At 56.2% G+C, this 23,856-nt stretch overlaps 2 protein-coding genes and 1 long non-coding RNA gene across 5 annotated transcripts in view; 1 reads left to right on the top strand and 2 right to left on the bottom strand.

The window, feature by feature from the left end:
* Positions 1–646: 646 nt before the first annotated feature.
* LOC122432537 lies at positions 647–8,355 on the bottom strand. The gene is made up of 2 exons (XR_006266874.1): positions 6,199–8,355; positions 647–947 (listed from the first exon to the last, which is right to left on the bottom strand). It is a non-coding gene; the product is annotated as an uncharacterized LOC122432537 (long non-coding RNA).
* A 282-nt stretch (positions 8,356–8,637) lies between these two features.
* Positions 8,638–10,168, bottom strand: LOC122424658 (translation initiation factor IF-2-like). The gene is made up of 3 exons (XM_043442720.1): positions 9,989–10,168; positions 9,649–9,893; positions 8,638–9,589 (listed from the first exon to the last, which is right to left on the bottom strand). Exons 1-3 carry the CDS (start codon positions 10,166–10,168, stop codon positions 8,638–8,640), a joined length of 1,377 nt encoding a protein of 458 aa, XP_043298655.1.
* SDK2 (sidekick cell adhesion molecule 2) overlaps positions 9,507–23,856 on the top strand; it is a 264,553-nt gene continuing 250,203 nt past the window's right edge. Inside the window, exon 1 of one of the 3 annotated variants that reach the window (XM_043454318.1) lies at positions 9,507–10,230. In XM_043454318.1, coding sequence (XP_043310253.1) covers positions 10,167–10,230 — 64 coding nt within the window. In that variant the 5' untranslated portion in view covers positions 9,507–10,166. The remainder of the gene's footprint in view (positions 10,231–23,856) is intronic. The other 2 variants (XM_043454377.1, XM_043454457.1) reach the window with 2 other exon arrangements.

Raw genomic sequence — 23,856 nt, 5'->3', positions numbered from 1 at the left:
CTCCAGAGAATCCTCCCCTGGAGCCATCAAGCCCTCATCTCCTGCGTTGCAGGCTGGTTCTTTACCACTGAGCCATCAGGGAAGATGCTTGGCCTCTGTGTACAATATCCAGCTACTAAGAGTCTTAGGATGGGGGAACAGAGAACCACATGGAACAGAGGAGATGATCAAAAGCATAACAGAAGGAAACGTCCGTGAGCTGAAGGAAGGTCTCCAAAGGAAAGGGCTCACCAAACAGGATGAACGAAACAAGACAATCCAGAGTGGAACAGGACACGCTGGTGAAATTTCAGCACGAGGACCACAAGAAATTCTCTGCACAGATAACCAACAGGTTGTCTGCAAAGCTAGGAGAATAAAACTAGTATCATTGTTTCATCAGAAACGCAGGGGCTCTGATACAGACAGTGTTCTACGGGGAGATTATTCTCAACTTACATCTTAATACACCCAGCCCAACTATCACTCCAAGAGGCTACTCAGATCCAAAGCACAACTTACTCAACAGGGACCTATGGATTTGGTTTCTCAGCGCTGTTTCTCATTTCATCTCTCTACCGGCAAAATGGCAACCTGAAACTCAGTAAAAACAAGGCAGTGAAAGAAACAAAGTTCAGATATACCGATCTGATTTCCTTTTTAAAAGAATTATTTATTTTTGTCTGCGCTGAGTCTTGCTGTGCATCGGCTTTCTCTAGTCGTGATGAGCTGGGACTGTTCCTCTTTGGGGTGCATGGGCTTCTCATTGCGGTGGCTTCTCTTGTTTCGGAGCACCGGCTCTTGAGCACAAGTTCAGTAGCTGTGGCATGGAGCACGGGCTTAGCTGCTCCTTGGTGTGGGGGATCTTCCTGGACCAGGAGTTGAACCCAGGCCCCCTGCATTGGCAGGTGGATTCCCAACCACTGGACGACCAGGGAAGTCTTCCTGATCTCATTTCCTGAATTTACCTAGAGGAAGTCAAGAGCTGAATGAGAGAGAGTAAAAAACGAGGGACAGCCATTTAGGGATGAGGGAGAGGTCATGTCATCAAGAGAGGCGAGGAGAGGATGACGGCAGAAACGAGCCAAAGAGGTCCGTCCACTCCTTTGTCAATGGCCGTTTAGGTTGCTTCCATGTCTTGGCTAAGGTAAACAGTGCTGCAATGAATATTAGGGGGTGCGTGTATCTTTTCGAGTTTTCTCCAGATATATGCCCAGGGGTGGGATGCCAGGAAACCATATGGTAACTCTATTTTTAGTTTTTAAAGAAGCCTCCATACTGTTTTCCATGGTGGCTGTATCGCTGTATCAATTTACATTCCCACCAACAGCATAGGAAGGTTCCTTTTCCTCCACACCCTCTCCAGCATTTATTAATGTTATTCATAGACTTTTTTTGATGGCGGTCATTCTGACCAGGCTGAGGTGATTCCTTGTTGGAGTTTCGATTTGCATTTCACGGACAATGAGTGATGTTTTGTCTGGCCCACTCTTTATATTGTATCAATTCCTACCAGGTGCCATTTTTAGCCAGAGAGAAGACAGAGGTAGGGCGACCACCAGCATACAACCTCCCTGAACTGCTGCCCTCAGATAGCTTCGGACGGGGCCAAGGAGGCAGGCTGAAACCCGGGCCTGTAAGAAGACGATAAGAGCCGAGATGGACACTCTCAGAATCCCCAAATCTAGGACACGTATGGAACTACGCATCATGTTCTTTTCAAGTGAACATTGGCACATTTTTTCTGTAAAGGGCTAGTTAGCGAATATAGCGGCTTCCCAGTGGCACAGTGGTAAACAATCGGCCTGCAATGCAGGCAACGTGGGTTCGATCCCTGGGTCGGGAAGATCCCCTGGAGGAGGAAATGGCGACCCACTCCAGTATCCTTGCCTGAAGAATCCCATGGACAGAGGAGCCTGGCGGGCTACAGTCCATGAGGTCGCAGAGAGCTGGACATGACTGAGCTACTGAGTACGCACGCATGCAATTTAATATTGAAAATTTGCAAGCCATAAAGTCTCTGTCCCAACTATTCAACTCTGCTATTAAACAGTAACTGCAAGGAACCACAGACAATAGGGAAGTGAATGGGCATGATGGTGCCAATAAAACTTTATTTACAAAAATTGCTGGCAGGTGGGATCTGGCCTGAAGGCTGTAGTTTACCAGCCTGCCCTGGAGCAAAGTCTAGTTCTACTATCTGAAGAAGTAACTGCAGGATTGTTCCAAAATTCTAAGCAATCTGTGGAATGATTTTCATTATGGATTGCATAGTAATGAGAAGCAACCTCATGCCTGAAATCCACACAGCTTTTCAACATAACTAGTTCTGTAAAACCTTATTTCTTAGAAATTAAATGAATGAACGTAATTGTATGGGCTTTCCTGGTGGTTGTCAGTAAAGAATCTGCCTGCAATGCAGGAGACCTGGGTTCCATCCCTAGGTGGGGAAGATCCCTTGGAGAAGGGAATAGCAACCCACTCCTGTATTCTTGCCTGGAAAATCCCATGGACAGAGGAGCCTGGTGGATTGCAGTCCATAGTCACAAAGAGTCAGAAATGGCTTAGCTACTAAACCACCACCACCACAGGTGATTGTATAAGTTACAGGCATTAGTCGGAGATTGGGTTAATTTTCAGGCAGTAGTAATGTTTGCTGTAAATACAAATATGGGAAAATACACACTTGAGGTGTAAATAGCCTAATTTGCAAGGTCAGTGGAAGGAAAGACACAGTGATGAAACTGAAAGGCTGTTCACACTTGATATACATTTTCCCGTGGTTTTGAATTCCTTGAATATATATTATCGCTGGGTCTGACTGTGGTTATTTGACATACACAGAGCAAAACTGGTGAAAATCCCTGCCTTTAAGATGCTTATATTCCAGTGGGGAAAGATGGGCAAAAAAGATACTAACAAGTATTTAAAATTTAAGGTATATCAGATGGTCATTGTTATTGTTCCACTAAACCATGTCAAACTCTTTTGCAACCCCAGGGACTGTAGCCCTCCAGGCTTCTCTGTCCTTGGGATTTCCCAGGCAAGAATACCGGAATGGGTTGCCATTTCCTTCTCCAAGAGATCTTCCTGACCCCAGTGAAGGAACCCAAGTCTCCTGATTGGCAGGCAGATTCTTTACCACTAAGACACCTGGGAAGCCCATATCAAATGGTCACACGGTGATAGAAGTGCTGAATGAAAGAAAGTCGGAGGAAGCATAGGGCGTGTGTGTGTGTGTGTGTGTGTGTGCATGTGCACACATGTGTGTATACGTGCATATGTGTGCAGGGCACATGTGCAGGTCATGTCACCCTGCCAACAACTGTGCTGACCAGGGAATGTCTCCCCTTTACCAGTAGTGACTGTTTGTGAGCATCGCCCTCCAGGTGGGTTCCTTTTTCAAAGTGGTTGACTGGCCGGGTACCATTTAAACAGAGACACAGTGAAGGTGGAGGGGGGAGCCCTGCGGACACTGGGAGGACAGGCGTTTCAGGCTCAGGGATGGGCAGGCCCCCGCCTAAGGCAGCCATGCCGTGTGTAGCGTGGCTTCGAAAGAGTCAAGAGGTGAGTGTTCCTGACGCCGACGGTGCCCAATCAAAGGCACTCACCTTTTAGGTTGGGAGAGCTCGCCTTTGATGGCTCTGAAAGGCAGAGTCACAGTTTCCTCCCGTACTAAGCAGATGAAATAAGCCCTGCTCAAGTTCGAGTTCATTGCTCTGTGATTTTGAATGGCCTTAAACGATTCTAAATCCTTGTCTAATTTAAAGATCAATGTCCCGGCCACCCAGAGGCGGGCTTCTCTGTGGTGCTCTACCCTGTATTGTAGACACGTTAAGGACACTCTTGAGGAAAGTCTATGCTGGTTTTGTTCCTGGAACAACCACAAAGTGCACACTTGACCCCAACCCACTTCCTCCTTCCTGGGCCTGCCAGCAGTATGTCTTTATAGCGCCCTCTCCTGTCCAGTGTGAGCACTGCTTCTCCACCAGACGTGACTGCATCTCCCCAACACGCTGAGCCGGGGGCTCAGAATGACTGAAAATGGCCTGGATACAGCAGATGCCTGTGTTTCCTCATGCGTTCACTTCCTTCCCCAGCCTAGCCTACATTTAGCAGTTTTATTGTTTAAAAATGCTGTCTCCTGTGGTCTGTTAACCTCCATTCTCTCTGGCTTGCATCTGGCTCCGGACCAGCAGGCAATGTGCGTTTCATTTCTGCACCAGTATTGGTGGGTTTCTCCTCCATCTCTCTGTGTCTCTTTTCCTCCTCTTGGAGGGCATGGAAGATGAAACCCCGGACCATTTAGGTATATTCGCAGCCAATCAGATCCTGGGTTTGGGAGACGGGTAGCTACACCCATGGTGCTTCTGGCCTTAGCACAGGAAAGCCAGAGAAGCAGGCTGCCCCCAGCCCAGCCGTGAACATGTGCTATTTTCTTAGGCCCTTTCTCCTAAGAGAGTGACAGTAAGTTATAGCACATAATTGAGGATGGGGTGGATCTTGGGTTAGGGGACTATAGCGGTGTAAACTGTATTCTACCCCAATTTTCAACCTTCACAAATGTGACAATATTTGGAAATGGGGTCTCTTGGAGACATTAATAATTGGGTTTAGATGGGTACATAAGGATGGGACAGCAAAGGCAGGATTGGTGTCCTTATAAGAAGAGGAAGTGGGGGACTTCCCTGACAGCCCAGTGGTAAAGAATCTGTCTTCCGATGCAGAGGATTCAGGTTTGATCCCAGGTTGGGGAACTAGGATCCCACATGTCTCAGAGCAACTAAGCCCATGCGCTGCAACTACTGAGCCCGCATGCCTCAACTAGGGCCCAACACAGCCAAAAATAAATCAACAAATATTTTTTTAAAAGAAAGAGGAAGTGAGCCCGCCCAGAGCTCCTTCCCTTCCTCCAGCCTCCCCCGCCCCCGGCCCCACCAACCCCGTCCCCTCTCTCTCTCACATGAGGACACAGCAAGAAAGCGGCCGTCTACAAGCCGGGAGGTGCGCCTTCCCCAAGAGTTGACTATACCAGCCCCTTGACCTTGGACTTTCCAGCCCGCAGCCTGTGGCATTGGGTTAGGGAAGCCCCAGCTGCCTGAGACAGGACCCCAGAGCATCCCTCTTTTCCGATGGAGACTAATAAACCTCTCCTATCAACTTGACTCCATCCCTTTCTCCGTCCTCAAAACAGAACAAACAAAAAAAAGAATGCCATTAATTATTTACCAGGAGCCGTGTTTCAAGGCAATTAGTTGTCTGAGTTCCCTTCAGGTGGAGCAGAGATGGTTCTGCTGAGGGTCCCTGCTCTGCGGGACTTCTCCCAGATGTGGCCATGGCAACCCCCAGAACAGCAGGGAGTGAGATGCTGTGGAGGGGGGAAGGGGGAAGGAGTGGGGAGGAACTGGGGGGAGAGGGAAGGATGGGTTTGGGAAGTATTTCTGCCCTGAAACCTGTAATTTAAGGACGGCTTCAGGGACTTCCCTGATGGTCCAGTGGTTGAGAATCTGCGCTGCAGCCACAGGGGGGGAGGGTTCAATCCTGGGTTAGGGAAGTAAGATCTCACATGCTGCAAGGTGCTCCCAAAAATAAATAAAAACCATTTCAACCCTAACCCTCTTCTGGTCTCTCTTTCTTCTTCCTTCTAGATGGCCTGTGTTCTAAGTTGCTTAGTTGTGTCCGACTCTTTGCAACCCCATGGCGGTAGCCCACCAGGCTCCTCTGTCCATGGGATTCTCCAGGCGAGAATACTGGAGTGGGTTGCCATGCCCTCCTCCAGGGGATCTTCCCCACCCAGGGATCTAACCCACATCTCTCACGTCTTGCATTGGCAGGCGGGCTCTTTACCACGAGCGCCCCCGGGGAAGCCCTCCTCCTAGATGGAGTCCGGCCTAGGCCTTTTCCCCTCCCCCTGAGGCTCACTCTTCTGCCTCTCCTCCTCAGCAATCTAACCCCTGGAGAGGGCTTCCCTGCTGCTGGCGGCCCCTGGAGCACCTTGGGAAGCAGGGATGAGGGAGTGGGGACAGGGAGGGGACCGGGAGAGGGCACACGTGTCTACCTCTGCAGGATCACTGTTGTCCGCCTGGTCCCTGTGGGTGGAGGATTCGCCTGGCCCTGCAAAAGAACACTCTGTTCTCGTTGTTACATTTGAGATAATAGAAAATAGGAAAAAAAAAAAAAAAACTATAATAATCTTATTGAGGAGCCAACCCAGCCTACCCTTTGGTTTCCGTGTGTACGACGGGGCGGAAGATGGGCTGGAGGCTGAGGGATGGTGGGGAGGATCTTAGCCTTCTGTGAGATTGAGCAGCTCCATCTGACCGTCCTGGGCTTGGGCTCCCCACTCTTGGCTGGCACACGGTGTGATTCACCTCCCACACCGAGGGCTCCTTGGCCAAGTTCTGCAGTAATGCTCTTGCACAGGCTGGGATGTGTGGGATGGGAGGCTAAGAAAGCGCGGTCCTGTTTGGGGCCCTTGCAAAGGTCTTTCTACAAGAAGGATGACGTTTTGAATGCACAGCATCCATCTGGAATGGGAGAGGGGGCGGGGCCGCGGGGTGACCCCGGCGTTTCCTTCTTGTTTGAAATGAATTGTGCTCATCTCGATGGCTGTGCCCACCCGCCACCTCAAATTTACAGACTCGAATGGACGGGGAGCGCGTCACCAAGAAAGAGCCTTCTGCGGGCCTGCCTGCTCTGGGGATGTAGGGAGGTGGGGTACAAATGCGGGGAAAGCCCCAGATCCTGTCCCGCCGAGCTTTCCAGGAGAGCTGTACCCACAGCTCTCAAATTAAAAGGGGCCAGGGAGGCAGAGGAGAGCCTGGGACAGACACACGGCCCCTCCGGATGGGGTCCCCATTGTAACTGCGCCACTTGCAACCTCTAATTACATCGCTGCTGGCAAGAATGACGTCATGGTGTCTGCAAGTGACTTTCTCCGTAACTAGCCCCTCTCACTGTGGCAGACTCCCTACTCAGCCTCCTCCTGGGCCAGGGAAACTCTCAGAAGCAAAATCAGTTCCCTTCCTGTCTGTGTGTGTACAGGCCGAGGCGGCAGACAGCCTCAGATGTACGGAGACAAAGGTTTGCTGGGCGGGTACCGTCCTCTTCGCTCTCTAATGAGCGGGCATGCCTGGAGGCTTCCGACAGAAGGAAGCCTCCTCCACCACCAGCTGCCACTGGTTGGTGCCCGGCCCTGGCCTGTGGGGATTAAACTCCCAGAAGAAGGTGCATGGGGCTATGCACAGTTGTGCAACCGTGTCTCTTTTGACAAAGAAATAAACGCTGTTCGGAGCTCCTAGGAGCATCTGGCTCAGACTCCTGGCAGCCGAAGTCTAGGACCGGACACGAGGAAGGTGGCCGTTCGCGTGGATGGGAGCGCCCACTCTCAGAGAACGGAGACACAGCCTTTCTGCAGGTCCTTTGCTGGCTGAGAAGCAGAGGTTCCTGCAAATCCGGCTCTCAGGCCCCCTCTGTGAGCAGAGAGTGTAACAGCATCCTGTGGACAGCTGTTCTCCCGAGGCCTGGGAAGGGCCTGAGCCCTGGGACGGGGCGGTGAGCGCAGGCACGCGTATGCGAGGCCCCAGCTGGTCATCCCCAAGCAGCCAGCAATGACGCGGACAGGAAGGCGAAGGAGGGCTGGCCACACCTAGGCCACCTGCCCCTCGAAGCTTCCCCCCCTTCACTCGTCAGCCAGTCAGGACTTCAGCCTGGGATGAAGCACAGGTTTTCACGGCGGTGGTGGGGGTAAGAGTCACGAAACATTGTTTGATTAGGCGATGGAAGCACATAGGTAAAGCAAGCTGGCTTCTCAGCTGCTTTCAGAGGAGGCCCAGGGTTCTTTTTCCCAGGCAGGTGAGACGGGAATATAAAAGTGATAAAAGCTTGGCAGGGCTGTGTCTGCTCCACAGCAATCAGAAAGGATGCCCTCTGGGGTGGAAAGGGCCGCCAGGGAGAGAGAGTACAAAAGCGCGGTGCCCGCAGGTGGAATCTCGGCGGCTCTTTGCTCTCAGCGGAAATACCAAGGGGACAGGGAGACGCCTCGCCGCTCCGCCAGTGCAGCACCAGGAGCACGACAGGGGAATGTTTTCCTTTCTTTTAAAATCAGGAGAAATCGATGAACTTTCAGGTTGAAGAAAATGGTTTCAATATGTAATATTAATATCTTCATCTCTGTGCCAACACAGTCATAACTATTATTTTCAATGTACACAAAGGGGTATTTTCATGGAGGAAGGGGTCCCTGGAAGCAAGGCTGTCTAGGACCCAGGACTGGGTAACTGAGTCCTGGAATCCGTCGCTGGGCGTCTGCCTCCGGAATGCTGGGCTCAGTTCCTGAGTTCAGCTGACTTCTCTGGTCGACCGGGAAGGAAACCTCTAAGCTCCCTTTTTTATAGCTTCTTTCCTAATTTACCGTTCTTCTACTCTTTGCAAGAAGAGCTCAAAAGGAAAAAAAAAAAATTTTTTTTTAAAGAAGAAAGGATGCATATGCCTTGGCACCAACCTCACTTTCTGGGCCATCTGTAAGTCCCCTGCCTCTCTCTTCGTTTTGCTCTCCGCCCTGAGCGGTTCCAGACTTTTGAAAGCCTGACCTGGGAAGGGCAAACTGAAATCAACCAGTTGACCGAACCCCTGTTCCTGGCTCCCCCTTCACCCGTGTTACTCATCGTCCGGGAAGGGTGTCGGGGTTCCCGGCTGGGGAGAGAGGTCGAATGAGGCCTCTGAGATGGGGGTACCGGTTCGAGGCTGGAAGGGAAGGCTGGGCAAGAGACCCCAGGGGCTCTGGGCGCATCCCGCCCGGCTAAGGTTCCAGGTTGCCACTGCTGCCCTCCGGCGGGTCCCGGAGACGCTGGGCGCCCGCGGCCGCGCAAACGGCTCGCGTTTCCGCGGGGCTCGCTCCCGGGCCTGGCTCGGGGCCGCCGCCGCCGCCCCCCCTCCCCGCGCGCAGGCTGCTCTCCAGTCGCGGCCACGGGGTAGCGCTCGGCCCCCCTCGCCGCGTCTCCGCCTCCGCCTCCGCCGCGCTCGTCCCCGGCTCGCGCTGCCCCCGCAGCTCCCGCTCGGCGCAGGCAGGAGCGGCTCTCCGGACGCCGAGCCCGGGAAGCCGAGGGCGGCGGGTTCGGCCAGCAAGCGGCCGACGCGGGCGGCGGCGGCGGCGGCGCGGCCGAGGTGCTGGGGAGGGCGCGGCGGCGGCCGCTGCTTCTCCGGCCCGGGCGGTCGGCGCGCGCCGGGCGTCCGAGTAGGCGCCGCGCCCCCGGAGCCGGGGCCGCCCTCCGGGCTCTCCGCGCGTCTCGCCGAGAGCTCCGGCCGGGGCGCGGCGGAGGGCAGAGCCGCCAAGCTCCAGCCTCGCGCCGGCAGGAGCCTCCGCGCCTGGGCGCCGGCCACCAGGCGGGATCGCCGAGCCCAGCAGCCGTCCCCGCCGCACCGCAGCCGGCGCGGACATGGGCGCGCGGGGCGGCGCGCCGGGCCGCGGGACCCGCAAAGTTTGCTAGCCCGCTGGGCGCGGAGCCGAGGGCGCGCCCGGGCCAGGCGTCCCCAGAGGGACCGAGAGTCCCCGGACTGGACGCCGGGGCGGTGGAGCCAAGAGGGTTGGCTCGGCCTCGCCAGATGCCGGCTGCAAAGTTAGAGAGAAGAAAACTTCAGCTCCAGGGAGGTTCGGACCGCTACGCTCACCGCGCCCCCCGAACCCCGCGCCCCTGAAAGAAGCCCCGCAGCCGCCTCCACCGCCGCGCTCGCCTCCCGCCTGGCCCCGGGGGCCCGGCGCCCGGATCGGCGGTGACTGCGTCCGCGCCGAGCACCCAACCAGGGGGCGGGGAGGGGGCGGGGGGCGGGCAACGTGGCCACCGGAGGAAGTTTCCCGAAGTTGTCGGTTTATTCCGGAGACCGGCCCGCGACCCGGCCGGATCGCCGAGGCGGCCCTGCGCGGGAGGAGAAGTAGGAGTTGGGGTACTCAGGGGGGAGGCGCCCCGAGACCCAGAGCGGCCTCTCCTCCGTCTCCTTGCTCGCCCCTCGCCTTCTCTGCGCGCCACCGGGGATCGGACTTGGACTGAAGAGGAGGAGGAACGGTCGGGGTCGCCAGCGCTCCCCCTCCCGGGTGGATACCGCTCCGGGTCGGAGCCGCGGGGGACCGAACCCCACCAGGATTATAAACAGTACGGAAGAGAGCCCCTCCGAAAACAAGGCTGGCCACCATGTGGGAACTGCTCCTCTGGACGCTGGTGGCCCTGCACCGGATCCGCGCGACTGGAGCCCAAGGTATGGGGGGTCACCCCCACGTGGGGCGGGGGAGAGGGGGCTGGGGGCGGGAGCCCGCTGGGCTCACGACGGCCTCCGGGACCCCGGTCTTGGCCGGGGCAGAGCCCTCTCCCGGGAGTTTCAGGGTCCGTTCCCCGAGTTTGGGGGCTCTTTTTCGGGGATGGGGCGGTCTTGTTGAGACTTGTGGCTTCCGAATGAGGGAAGGTGGGGGTCCGTGCTGGGAGGCGTCGCTCGTGGAGGCTGAGAAGAGCCTTAGAGCATTTGGGGGGGGGGGGCGCTACCCACCCCGCCCGCTGCGAGCGCCCTCGGGCTGGCGTGGGAGGGGCGGCCCTTCCTTGGGGGGCTCAGCGCCCGGCGGCACCCAGCGGCTCAGGAGGCTCCTGGGTCCCCGCTCGTAGTCCGCGGGGACGGGCAAAGCCCCGCCGGGCACGCGCTGGCCACCCCAGGCGGCAGGGCGGCTGAAAAGAGCCAGAGCAGAGTGCGGGGTGCGGGCTTGGGCGCCGCGGGAGGGCAGTTGCGGGGCCTGCACGTCCCGGAGCCCGCGCCCGGCTGCCTGGCCGGCCGCTGGGGCCGAGGGTGCTTCGGGGTGCGCGCCGGAGCCGACGTCGCGAGCGCAGCCCGGGACCCACCGGGGGGCGGTGCCCTGGGCGGTCTGAGGCCGTCTCCCCTCCCGCCCTCCCCAGACACACACTCAGCATCCTGCCTCTGCCGCCCGGTTGTGTCTGCAGCCGCCGCTCTGACCTGTAGCTGCCGGGAGCGGCCTCCGGGTGGAGAAGGGCCGGCGGCTTTGGGGGTGGGGCTGTCAGGGCCGGGGAGGAGGCGTGATCCGCCCTGCCCCCCTCCGGAGGGCGGGTACCCAGGCAACCCCGAGCCCGCCCGCAGGTCCCCGCGGGGGAGGGCGGCTGCGCCCGTGCTTCTTGCCTTTAGTGTTGGCGGATCCAGACCGCGGAGCCGGCGGTGTCCGAGCGGCGCCTGCTGGGGGCGGAGAGAGGCGAAGCCTGGACTGAGCTCAGGACTCACTTCCCGGGCTTGGCCTTGCCTCTTACACGCTCCGGAGGAAATCTGGACCCGCCGCTGGGGGTACGGGGCGGGGTGGGCGGGGGCCTCCGGTCTGCGAAGTCTGCAACCTCGAAAGGGCCTCACCCCATCTCTGGGGTCCCAGAACCGCAGGGAAGAAGGGACCCCTCAGGCCCCCAGCGTCAGGCGCTCCAGAGAGCTGAGATCAAAGAGATTAAAAATAATCAGCCCCCACTCATAGGGTTTAGGGGAGGATTTTACAGCGTAATTTATGTTAAAGCACTTAGAAAGTTTGTAATGGGGCCCTGCAAATGTAGGGTAATAAAAGTTATTATTATTTTTACGACCATAGTAAAATCTCCCAGCAGGCAGGGACTTCAGAGGCTGTCTTGTTCTAGTGGCCATTTAACAGATGGGAAGACTGAGGTCTGGGACCTTAGGTGACTCGCCCAAGCTACTGGGGGCAGGAGTCAGAACCCAGACCAGGTGAGTTCTCCGCCCCTCTCCCCCTTCAGCGAGGACCATATGCAGCAGAGCTGGCCCCTAGGACAGGGTCCTCCTTCTGAGGGCCGGGGGAGGATGGTGAGGCAGACAGAACAGGAACGGGTCAGTGTGCCCTAGGACACGTCCCAGCTCTGCTCTGAGATGCCAGTGGGGTTATCAGCTGAAAGCCAGGACACAGGGAGGACTCATCTGGATGCTTCCAACTTAATTACTGCACAGACTACAGCAACCCCACGGTGTCCCTGGGCAGCTGGCTCCCTAGATCTTGTCCCACCCAGGACCAGGCTTGTCAGGAGTCCCCAGGGCGCCTGAAGCCTCTGCCTACATGTCGCTGAGTCGTTTCCACGTCCCACCTCCACACCTGGCCCAGCCCCACCTGAGGCCAAGCGCCCTCGCATCTGCCCTGCTGAAGGCCAGGCCGCCTTCTGTCCCCATGCTTCAGACGGGAGGGGCTCGCCCGTCAGAGGCAGTAAAGGTCTCTGATTGATTCACTCCCTCTCCGGCGTCTCTTGTTTGCTACCCGCCTGAGTGTGGCTGCCCAGGTCCCCTGCCACACCGTTTGTGCTCTCTGGCTCCGAGAGAGTGTTTCCAGCCTCCACCGGGTCCTCTGGGCAGTGGGCCATATGGAGCATTGTGGGGAAACCTGCTCTCAGCCCAGGTCTGGGGGCTCTGTTGCCTCGTGTGTCGGGTTGGGAGGGTTAGGCATGCAGCTCCAGCTTCTTACCTGCTCTGGGGTTCAGAATGGAGTTTCTCCTTTGCCTCTCTTCTCCGTGCCGTTAACCCTTTGGGGGTAGTTGCCTGGAGAATCCCCACGGAAAGAGGAGCCTGGCGGGCTGCAGTCCATGGAGTTGCAGACTTGGACGCGACTGAGCCACTAAGTACATCAAAAGCCACTGGCCCTGCCTGTCACTTTTGAGCCCGTGAACCCCGTTCTTCAGTCGTGGTACAGAGAGGGAAGCCGAGCAGTCTTCCTCTCTGGGGACAAACCTCACATTGGCCGGTGCCAGACTTTATCTCCACTGAGCCTAGTTGTTTTTTTCAGGTCCTGGCAACGTTACCTGTTTATACCGAAAGCTACCATTTGACCATTTCCCCTGAAACTCTGTCACAAGGGTCCCATGTATTTCCCAAACTAAGTGCTGTGATGTGTAAAAAGAGCTGAGTCCATAAGAGGGAAGCAGGTATCCAGGGGGCGCCCAGCAAGAGCCTGGTACACAGAAGGTGCTTCTTGTTGCTGCCATTTAGTCTGACTCTTTTTCGGCCCCACGGACTGAGGCCGGCCAGGTTTTGTCCACGGGATTCTCCAGGCAAGAATACTGGAGTAGGTTGTCATTTCTTCCTCCAGGAGATCTTCCTGACCCGGGGATTGAACCCACATCTCCTGCGTTAAAGATGGGTTCTTTACCACTGAGTCACCTGGAAAGCCCTAGAAGGTGCTTAGTAAAGGGTGATTGTCACTGTTGTTATCATGATTGTTTTTACTCTAAGCCGAGGGATCACGAGGAGGGAGTGGGTTCCTGGCCACCCACTGAAAAGGCCTTGCACGCCCTTCCCTCACCCAGGACCCTTCCTTGACTCCGCTCTGTGACTCCTGGCGGCCCTCTGGCAGTGCTGGTCCAGACTCCCAGACTCTCGCATTGGAGGGTGGGTGCATCTTAAGCGCCTGGCAAGATGTCTCACGTGCCTCAAAGACTTGACCACTGCTACTGGAACATCCCGGGGAGGCCCAGAGGCTGGAAGCTGCAGCCCAGCCAGCTGGCCCAGAAGGTTCACAGAGGGGAGTCTGAGCTGAGGGAACCAGGCAGTGGGAGGACCGGGAGGTCCAGCAGCCCTGGAGGCTCCTGGAGGCTCCGGAGGGAGAAAGTTTAGTGCTGGGAGGTAATCACAATGAAAGCCCAACAGCACTCAAGGGAACGGGATGAAAGTTTAATTACATGGTGTGGCTAAGCTGTAATTATTAATTACTGACAGCAAAAAATAACTTATTGATCAGGGCTCCTTACTAATTACCACGAGGCCGAGTGGCGTGCTTGCCTGGGGCTCAGCTGACGTGTGTCAGGAGGCCCACGTGACAGTGGGCCCGGTGTGGGGCGGGGAGTGTTCCCCTCCTTCCCTCCTCCCAGGGCCAGAACCGTGGCTCTCCGCCCCACACACCCCTCGCCCTCGCCCTCTGCACCCCCAGGCTTCGGCGGGGCAGTCTGGAGCATTTCTGGCTGTGGTTTGATGAGCGACACAGTTTGGTGCTTTGTCTTGGCCAGAGAAGCCTCGCCCCCGCCTGGGATGGACAGACTCAGGACCCCCACCCAGAGAACCGGGTCGTGCTGGCAGCCTGATACCTGCCTCCGAAACGCTCCCTTTCATGCATTTGTACAGCAAATATTTATCGACCGCCTCTCCTTTATGTCCTCTGCTGGAAGGCCAAAGTAGGGGCCAGCAACCTTGTTCCATCAAGAAAGGGAGGCTGGGAAAGAGGCCAAGTCCTTTACAGCCATTCTCTGTTTAAACAGTGCCTGAAGGGCCGACTTTAAAATAATGTGTTAAACTGCATATTGGTATGCATTCGATCTTGTACCACGGAACACAGTTGGGCTGTAAGCTAAACAGTAATAGAGAGTGAATTTGTTCTTCGTCCTTGGGACTTTGGTGGATCAGTTCGTTTGACTTGAAACACGAGAAATCTTCCAGTGCTGTCCCCACCGTGTCCCCAGACCTGGGACAGCACTGATCTCTACTTGCATACCCCTGGCAACGGGGGACTCACTACATTACAAAACAAGCCGGTTGTTAGACAGCTGTGCTTTCTGTTGGTGCTCTTTCCTGGGGCTGGTTTTCCTCGCCCGCCCTCGAAGGAATCCTCTGACTGGAGCCTCCCGCTTTCCTTGCCCTCCTCCCCACCCCCTCTGACTCCGGGCCCCTTAGGGAGTTGGAAAACTGAGTTGGAATTGACGCTGGGTGTTAGGGTGCTGCCTGTGGGGTCTCCACCCTGGCCCCGCCTGGAGCGTGTTGCCGCAGACGGCCCTGAGGCTGGGGGAATGAGTCATCATAAATTTGGGGCCTCGGGATGCCAATAGCAACAAGTGGGCCAGCGGTGGCCCCGCCGCCTGTAATGGAAAGGAAAACGAGCCTGGTTGCTGAGACATCATGGCCTTTCTTCAGCTTCACACCCGCTCCTGTCCGCTGGGGGCGGAAGGCGGGGCCGGTGAGCCAGGCTGGTGAGCTGGGCTGAGCAAGAGACCCCACCCCTGGCGCTGCTCAGGGTCCCGGGGCAAAGCGAGGCAGGGGCTGCCCAGCTTGTCTCATCCGGTCCCTGAGCCAGGGGTATAGTTTCACGTGCAGCAAAGTGGTTCAGTTACACGTATACATGTATCTATTCTTTTTCAAACTCCTTTCCCATCTAGGTTGTTACCTAATATTGAGCAGAGTTCCCTGTGCTATACAGTAGGTCCTTGTTGGTTATCTTTTTTTTTTTTTTTTTTTTTTTTTAAGTCTTTCTTGAATTTGTTACAACATTGAGTCTGGGTCTTTCTTTTTTTTTTTGAGTTCTGGTTTTTTGGCCATGAAGCATGTGGGATCTTAGCTCTCTGACCGGGAATCAAACCTGCATCCCCTGCCTAAGAAGGTGAATTCTTAACCCCTGAACCAGTAGGGAGATCCCGGTTATCCGTTTTAAATATAGCAGTGTGTACATGTCCATCGGGAACAGTGTTTCTCTTGAGCCAGGAGCCTGTGCTCAGACTTCCTCACCCCTCTTCCCAGCTTTTCCCACCTCTGGCCCTGTAGGTAAAGCGGCCTCTGGCATCCTGTCCTCGGGGTTGGGTCCTTGCTGAATCCCTGTCATCCAAACTCCATCTTTCTATGGGGAGGAAATTGGCAGGACTGGTAGGAGGCTTGGGTAATGCCCATCCAGGCGTGGAGGCACCTTTTGAAATACATGAGAGGGGAAGACTTGCATCTGCAATTAAATGCTCTATTCGGGCTCACTTCCCCTTGCAGCCCATTGGCCAGAGCTGATCACATGGGCCCCAGGGTGGCCCTTTCCAGGCAAGGGAGCTGGGGAGTGCAGGCTTCCCTGTGCTGGAAAGAGAGCGTCTCAGCGCACACTGGGGATGCCAAGCCTTCCTCAGAACCGCAGGGGTGATGCTGGTCTCCAGAAGGGCGTTTGGTACAGAGGAGCCACTTAACCCGAGACAGGGCCATCCCTCAGGCGCCCCCGAGCCGCCCCAGCCCCTGCTGTTTCTTCCCTGCCTTTGAGTTTTTTTCCCTTATGCTGTTGAGAGGTGTTATGTAGAGTGGCCAGTGGCTTGGAACTGGGCCAGCCTGGGTTCCAGCTCTGCCACTTCGGGTTAGTCTCTGCCACTTTGCGTTCCATCACTTAGACGCCCAAGCCCCGTTGGCTTGTTTGTAATACAAGGAGAAGTAAATGAGATAACACAAGCAGAGCACTCAGCATGGAGCCTGACACATCACAGGCACTTAATAAGCTAATTTAACTGTGTTTGCACTTCTGTGTTTGCCCTGCCGAAGGGTCTTCAGACTGGATCTCAGGTTGCATTTTGTTTCCAGGTTCTCCCCCCGTGTTATCTTTCCTCCGTATTTCTCCCCTGTCTTCCTCTTGCTTCGCTTTCGCTTGCTTCTTTACCAGAGTAGAGCGATTTGGCTGCTCCTTCCCATCCTAGGTGGGGCATGGCGCAGCGGTAAAGAATCCGCCTGCCAATGCAGGAGACATGGATTCAATCCCTGGGTGGGGAAGATCCCCTGGTGTAGAAGTGGCGCCCCACTCCAATATTCTTGCCTGGGAAATCCCATGGACAGAGGAGCCTGGCGGGTTACAGTCCATGGGGTTGCAAAGAGACGAACACGCCTGAGACCCTGAGTACACCCCGTCCTGGGGATGTCCAGAGGGGAAGCCAGCTCACATGTGGCGTCTGTTTCTCCACGTCAGGTGCGTTCCAATCCTTGCCTGCCTCCGCCCTGCTTCACCTCCAGTGTGTAGGTAAACTGAGTCTCCCAGCGATTACCTGCCCAAGGCCCCACAGCTGGCAACTCAGGATTTGAACCTAGGGCTCTGCGGGGCGTCTTTCCACTCCCCGGGCTGGCCTGTGCGTCCACAGTCTCCTTCACTGACGTCTTCCCAATGAGAGGTGCCAGGCCCCTGGTGCTGTTGGCAGGCAGGGTCTGGTCCCGGGGCGGGCATGGAGTTTGGAAATCGCCCTGGGAGTTCCTCCTCCTGCTCCTGAACCCCTTCCTGGCTCTCACCTCTGCCCTGGTTCTGTCAGCTGGCAGAACGTGAGTCCTCAGGAGGGCAGCCCCTTCCTCCCTCACCTCCTCTCCTGCTTTTCCCTGGCCTCCCTCTTGGGGGGTAGGCGGGGGGCGGGGAGGACCTGCAGATGTTGGGGGGGTCTCCTGAGGGGTCCTTGGGCAGTGTTCATGACTGGTTGCCCCGTGGCTGAGCTTTACAGAGTCTTCTAAGCTGAACGGGGGTGGAGGAGAGAAGCAATTAAAGTTTGATCCATTTAGGAAGCTATTAGTGACCCAGAGGGGTGATGAAATTTTGATGATGTGATAATCCGAACAGGAGGAAATATTACTGGCCGCAGTGCAACCCATTTGGGGAGTCCAGCTTCTGGGGTGGACATGGAGACTCTCGGGGGCCTGCTAGAGCCACAACCCCGGATCCCCCACACCCAGACTCCTCTGTGGGAGGGGGCCGTGTTGCCCAGAGTCTGAGCCGTGGCACCTGCCTGCCTGGGCTTGTCCCCGGGTAAGGTAAGCCGGTTCTGAGTCTGGTCCAGGTGCCCTGTTCCCTGCTTCGAACCACAAGGGCCGGTTCAGAATGTGCCTCCAGAGGGTCCAGATGGGACAGGGCGGGCCTGTAAGGGACCTGAGACATAGAAGACTCCCTGAATTCATTTACTGCTTGGGTGACCCTGCATAAGGTACATAGCCTCCCTACGCCTCGGTTTTTCCATCTGTCAAATGGAGATGCGGCTGTCCTAAACTCACTGCGTTGTAACAGGGTTTAATGAGATACGCTAAGCACTCAGGACAGAGCTCCGTGTGGTAAACACTGAGTAAGTTGTACATCGGTGTCATTATTGGCATCTTGGTGTCAAGGAAACAAAGTCAGCTTCGGGGCTACAATTTATCATGTGCCCTGTCACCAAACACCTCTGCTCGCTTCATCTTTCACAGACCTGCCAGTTAGCATCTCAGCTTCCACTATTAGGGATCTATTTCTTTGGCTGAGACATTCCCCGCCTCCAGCATAAAATGCATATACACCACAGGGAACCCAGATATGGAGATGTTATGGGCTGTTCAGGTGTTGAGGTAGATGTCTTTACGGGATCCTTTCCTAGAAACTCAGTGGTCTGCGGGCGACGTTCACAGGCATCTCATTTTCCTCTTTATCCCAACCTATGAAGGATGTGGGCCAGAAAGTATTTGGTTACTCACCTGGTTAGCAAGTTCAGAAACTTGAAGCCACTTGCCAAGGTCCCTTGACTTGTCCAAAAGAGATAGCAAGGGCAGGTCAGCTGCCTCTTGGGTCACAGCTTTTGATCCTGTCGAGACATCCACGTTCGAGACTCGCTCGCCACGCCGCTCTGCTTGGGGACTAGGGAGCCGTCTCGTGTGACCCCAGGCTCTGCCCAGTTTGGGTGGGTGCTTGGCCAGGGCACCGGGTGCAGGCTGGCATGCCCTCGCCTCTCTCTGAAAAACTCAGACCTCTTTCTGGAGGCCCCATCTGCTCTCCCATGGGTTTTTTTTTTTTTTTTTAGGTTTGTTTTTGAGATTTTTCTATGTGGACCATTTTTAAAGTCTTCATTGAATGTGTTACAATATCGCTCATATTTTTCATGTTTTACTTTGGTTTGTTTGACCACGAGGCATGTGGGATCTTAGTTCCCGGACTGGAGATTGAACCCACACCCCCTGCACCAGAAGGCAAAGTCTTAACCCCTGGACCGCTAGGGAAGCCCCATCCCATGGGGGTCTTAACAGTAGGATCGGAAGGCTGGGACCTCTTGCGTCTCTCCTCCCCCACACCCTACTGATAGACCTTTGCCCTCGTGGCTTCCTGCACTGGGTACCACCACCAAGCCCGCCCTCGTCTGCCCTATGCACAGTCTCGCCTCTCCCCTCTCCCCGACCCTGCCCCCCACCCTGGCCATCAGCACCCTTCCCTCCTCCCTTCCTCGGCTGGAACACGTCTTCCCAAAGGCCCCTGAGCCACTCGGATGCCGATGGCCTGGATGTCTCATTTGACACTTGGTCTTGTTGATTCTGAATTATTTCTTGGTGTGTGTGTGTGACTGATTCCTTTAATTATAAACTCCTTGAGTTTAGATAATAACCCTTCATCAACAAGGAGCGAGGTGTTAGACATAAATTATTGTTCGCCATTAAGGAAGTTAACCCCTGGAAGCAGGGTGCTGCAGGGGTAACAGTGACGACAGAGAGACGGAAGAAGGCTTGTGACACCGCGTGGCCTCGGAGGCCAGGGCTCATTCTCGCTGGGTCCCTCCTGGCTCCCCGGGTCCTCCGTGGGGAAGCATGGGGGCATAGGACCAGCATTCCCAAGCTCTCCGGTAAAGGGCTCTGCGGGTGGAGGAGAGCGGGTACGGGTGGAGGAAAGTGGATGCGTGCCTTGGGGCCGGCCACACCGCCTTTTCCCCCTTTCCTTTTTTAATACCCGAGATTTTGCATTCCATTCTGCAGTCTCTCTGAATTCTATTTTAACACACAAAGGGTATTTGAAAACCCATTGATGTTGCTGGAAGATGTGGTTCGTTCTGCCCCCTGGCTTCCTGGAACCCCTGGGGATAGATGTCAAAACTTGGCTTTGAAAAACGTGAATGAGATGATCTCTCAGGTCAAATCGCCTGTAAGAGTCCAAGATGCCTCACACATATATATTGCAGCCATTTGTATGGAAGTGTTGCCGTAATGTTGTATCTATCCATACATACCCATCTCCTAAGATAGTTGTATCCCGGACATAATCGGCCCTGGGCCACCATAACCATCCACCTTGACTGGTCTGGTGCCTTCTGGGTCCCTAGAGGACTCAGCTGTCTGGGTGCTTGGTGTTTGCTGGGTCCTCCCTTCGCTTCCCTACCATCAGGGGGCCTGTTTCCCGGCCTCTCCCTGGGCCCTCCCGCACCTCCCCTTTTACTTTTCAGAGGACGAGCCACTGAATGCGTCAGACATCAGCCCCACCATGGAACTGTAAGTGAAGAAGAGCTCGGGGCCGGGTGTTCAGTGAAGGCCCGAAGACTCTCCGAGTGAGAGGCGCTGGGCCGTAGTAACCGTGACCCCCGCCCAGGGGTCTGTCTTACTCACACGCACATACCTTCCAGGAGAGCCGTCCATATACCGCCCTCTGGCAAAGCAGGGCCTTAGCAGGCTTCCCTGATGGCCCAGTGGTTAAGAATCTGTCTGTCAGCGCAGCGGGCACGGCTTCAATCCCCGGTCCGGGACGATCTCACACGCCACGGGGCAGCTCAGCCTGTGTGCCTCGGCGACTGAGCCTGCGCTCTGGAGCCCGCGAGCTGCAGTTGCTGCGCCCGTGAGCACAGGACGGAAGCCTGCAAACCCAGAGGCCGCGTGCCCCAGCAGAAGTCCCCGCGGCGAGAACTCGAGCACGGCGGTGAAGACCCCGCTCGCCGCAACCAGAGAAAGCCCGAGCCGAGAGCAGTCAAGACCCAGTGTGGGCACACATAAATAAAGAAAATTATGTTTTAAATGCAGGGCCTTAGTGCAGTCTGCATCTTGACGGCATCACCGACGCAGTGGACGTGAACTTGGGCAAACTTCAGGAGATGGTGAGGGACAGGGAGGCCTGGCATGCTGCAGTCCATGGGGTCGCAAAGAGTCGGACACGACTGGGCGACCGAGCAGCAACTGTGTATGTAACCTGCATCCCAGCATCACTCCACGCCCGGCCCCTGCAGCCCTAAATGTTCGTCACTCCCCTCCTCAGTTCCTGGTGACGTCCTCGGGCTTCTGGGTGCAGAGCCCAGAGCATCCATGCACTCCCAGGCTCCCCTGGGGCAGCCAGCCTTCCCCATCACGGCTGTCTGGCCCTCCCTGCCCTGGATTGAAGGACTCCTGCCCTGAGACCGTGCTGGGCACTCACACCTTCCTGCTCCATCAACCTTGAAGTCTCCCCTCCTGGCGATGCTTGCTGACTTGGCCCGGCTCCCGGCGGGCTCAGCCCAGTGGGCCTAGGCCTCCCCGTTAGGAAGCCCATCTCCCTGCCCTGGTGGAGCGGCTGTAGGCAGGGGGTGTGGGCCGGCGGGCAGGCCGGCGCGGGGCCAGAGCTGCCCAGGAGGGTCGGGGGGGGAGCGCCTCTCATTAGCTCTGCCCCAGGCTCATTACCAGGCTGAGCATCACCGGGTGACAAATGGCTGTCGTCGGGGCAGCAGTAAATACGCTGCTGTCAGAGCTGATGTGATTGCACTAATGGAGAGAGATCTGCCCTGGCGAGACAAGGCGCTTCTGGCTGCGGCTCCGGCGGCCTGGCGGGGAGCTCCGTCCGCGGCCCGTGCTCCCCGCCCCAGGAGGATGGAGGCTGGACGTCGTGGAGAAGGAGAGAGGTGTTGGCACTGAATCCCTTTCTCCTGAGGCCTCATCGGATGAAGAGCTTAGAAGAGGCCGGAAGCCTTCAGGAAAAAGGAGCATTGTTCGGCCCCGGGGAGGCAGGGAGGGTGTGATAAGGGGGCCCCCGACCTCGGCCTGGGCGCTGGGCAGCGCCACTGGGGACCCGTCGGGTGCACCACTGTGCTTTTGACGGTTCAGCCTCCTTCGCAGCGCCCGGGCTGAGAGCGGCTGCAGGAAGGCGTGGGGGAGAAACACAGGCCCATTGTCCGTGCCCCCGTGCCGGCCACCTCGTCTGCCATGTGAGGACCCATTGTCTGTCCAGGAACCCGGAATGTCCAGCCGCAGGGTGCCGGGAGCAGGCCTCCGGCTCCGCGTCTCGTGTGCCTCCGCTGTGGGAGGGCTCTGAGCCCAGCCTGAGGGTCCCAGCTGAAGCAAAGACGCGCCCCTGAGATGCTGACACGCAGATGGGGGTCACAGGAGTGGCCCTTCCTCAGTGCCAGGCCCTGGGACACCTGGGGATGGAAGAAAGGCAGATCAAAGTCTTGGGGGGGTGCCTTGCACATGGACCCTCGGGAGCGCATCCTCGGCCCCAGGGGTCCCCTGTGTCACTGTTGGAAGTGAGAGTGGCCTGCAGTGGTGGGCTCTCCCCTGAGCCTGATGGCGTCCCGTGGGGGGCTCGCTCGGAGGCCCGTCTCCTGGCTCCGCCCCCGAGAGTGTCTGGTCTGGGGGGGTGCCCAGGCACGTGAGGTTCTCGCAGGTTCCCGGGTGATATGCTTGCCGCTGCTCCGGGGACCACACTTTGGCAGGGCTAAACTGGAGGTGTGAGGGACCCGGGTGCCACACCATGGCCTTGCAGAGCCGCGTTTGCTCTGATGGGCTCTGCCTCTTCCCCCGCGGAGGCAGGTGGTGAAGCTCCCTTAGCAGGGCCTGCGAAGTTCGTGTGGCACGTGGGAGGCGGGAACCTCCTCTCCTTCCTTCCTTCTTTTCTCACCAGCAGAAGCTCTTGCTCCCAACGTCCTTCCTTTAAAAAAAGAAAAAGGAAAAAAAAAAGACACAAACCCAGCCCAGAGGCCTCCTTCCAGGGAGAGGAAGGACAGGGGTGACGTCATCACTGGCTCAAGTAACTTGGGCTAGAAGCACCAACATAACCCTCGTGTGTCGTGGACCACAAAGCCTCTCTTGGCCCTTTGAGCGTTTTCTCAGCACCTGCTGTGAGCCAAGCATAGGGCCTGGGGTCCAACACACGTGAAGGCAGGTCCTGGCTTCAGGTTGTTCCTGGTCACGTGTGGGCATCAGGCCTGCGGTCACCAGTCGAGACCAGTGTGAAGGACACTAGTGCAGGTGGGAAGTAGGTGGTCGGGGTGTGCAGAGGGGTGACGCTGAGCATCCTGCCCCAGTGGAGGCTTCCTGGAGGAGGTGACCTTGAAGCTGAGGACTTGTAGGGTGGGAGGGAAATTTGGGTGTTTGTTTTTGTTTTGGCAAAATAAACTGTGCCTATTTAAAGGGTACGACTTGATCGTTCTCGACACATGTAGAGAGCCTCAAAGCATCACCGAGTCACCACCAAGTTTCCTTGGGCCCTTGGTCACCCCCTTTGCCCGCTGTATAGATCTTTGTCTTTTCCTTTTTTTCAAATGGATATCCAATTGTTCTAGCCTTGTTTTTCGAAAACTTTCCTTTTGCCACTGAATTATCTCTGTGCCTTTGAAAGTCGTTTGTCCCTGTAGGTGTGGGTCTATTTCTGGACACCGTTCTGCTTCATTTCTCCACTTGTCTGTCTTTATTCCAGCAGCACATGGTCTAGGTTACTGTTGCTTTGTAATGAGTCCTGAAACCAGGTAGTGTCGGCTGTCTAACTTTGTTCTTTTGCAGGGTTGTTTTGGCTCGTCTGGGTCCTTTCCATCACCATGTGCATTTTATATTTTGCTTAATGTTGCCTGTGAATTTTGGAATCAGATTTTTAAAAATCGCGCTGGGACTTCCAATTGGAATTGCATCAATCATAGAGACCAAGTTCAAGGGTGTCAATAATATCTGACCGCATTGAGTTTTCCAGCCCACGAGCATGGGCTGCCCCTCCATCGTTTAGTTCTTTGATTTCTTCTCGGCAACATGTTTTGGGGCCCACAGTCCAGGTTTTGTACATCATCTGTCAGATGTATCCCTAAGAATTTCATGTTTTTTATGCCATTGTCAGAGCTTTTTTAAATTTTGACTTCCAGTGGTTTGTCTGGAGGATATAGGCGCACAGTGGATTTTGACTCAGGTCTGAGACGTGGCCAGACTGAGTGATCGATTCTAGTAGCTTTTCTGTGGATTCCATTGGGTTTTCTACACAGACGATCAGGTTGTCTTCAAATGCAGTTTCACTGTTTTTCCAGCCTGGATCCCCTCTCTTGACCTGTTGCTCTGATGAGACACCCCCCCCCCAAGGGGCTCTGTTTTCATCTGTCTCATTGCCAGGCAGCACTTAACGGGGAGCAAATGCACACCTTCAAGGTG

Source organism: Cervus canadensis, chromosome 1, assembly GCF_019320065.1.
Source record: "Cervus canadensis isolate Bull #8, Minnesota chromosome 1, ASM1932006v1, whole genome shotgun sequence".
Lineage (NCBI taxonomy): Eukaryota > Metazoa > Chordata > Mammalia > Artiodactyla > Cervidae > Cervus > Cervus canadensis.
Note: the sequence above shows the minus strand (reverse complement) of the source record. Positions and strands in the feature narration are given on the sequence as shown.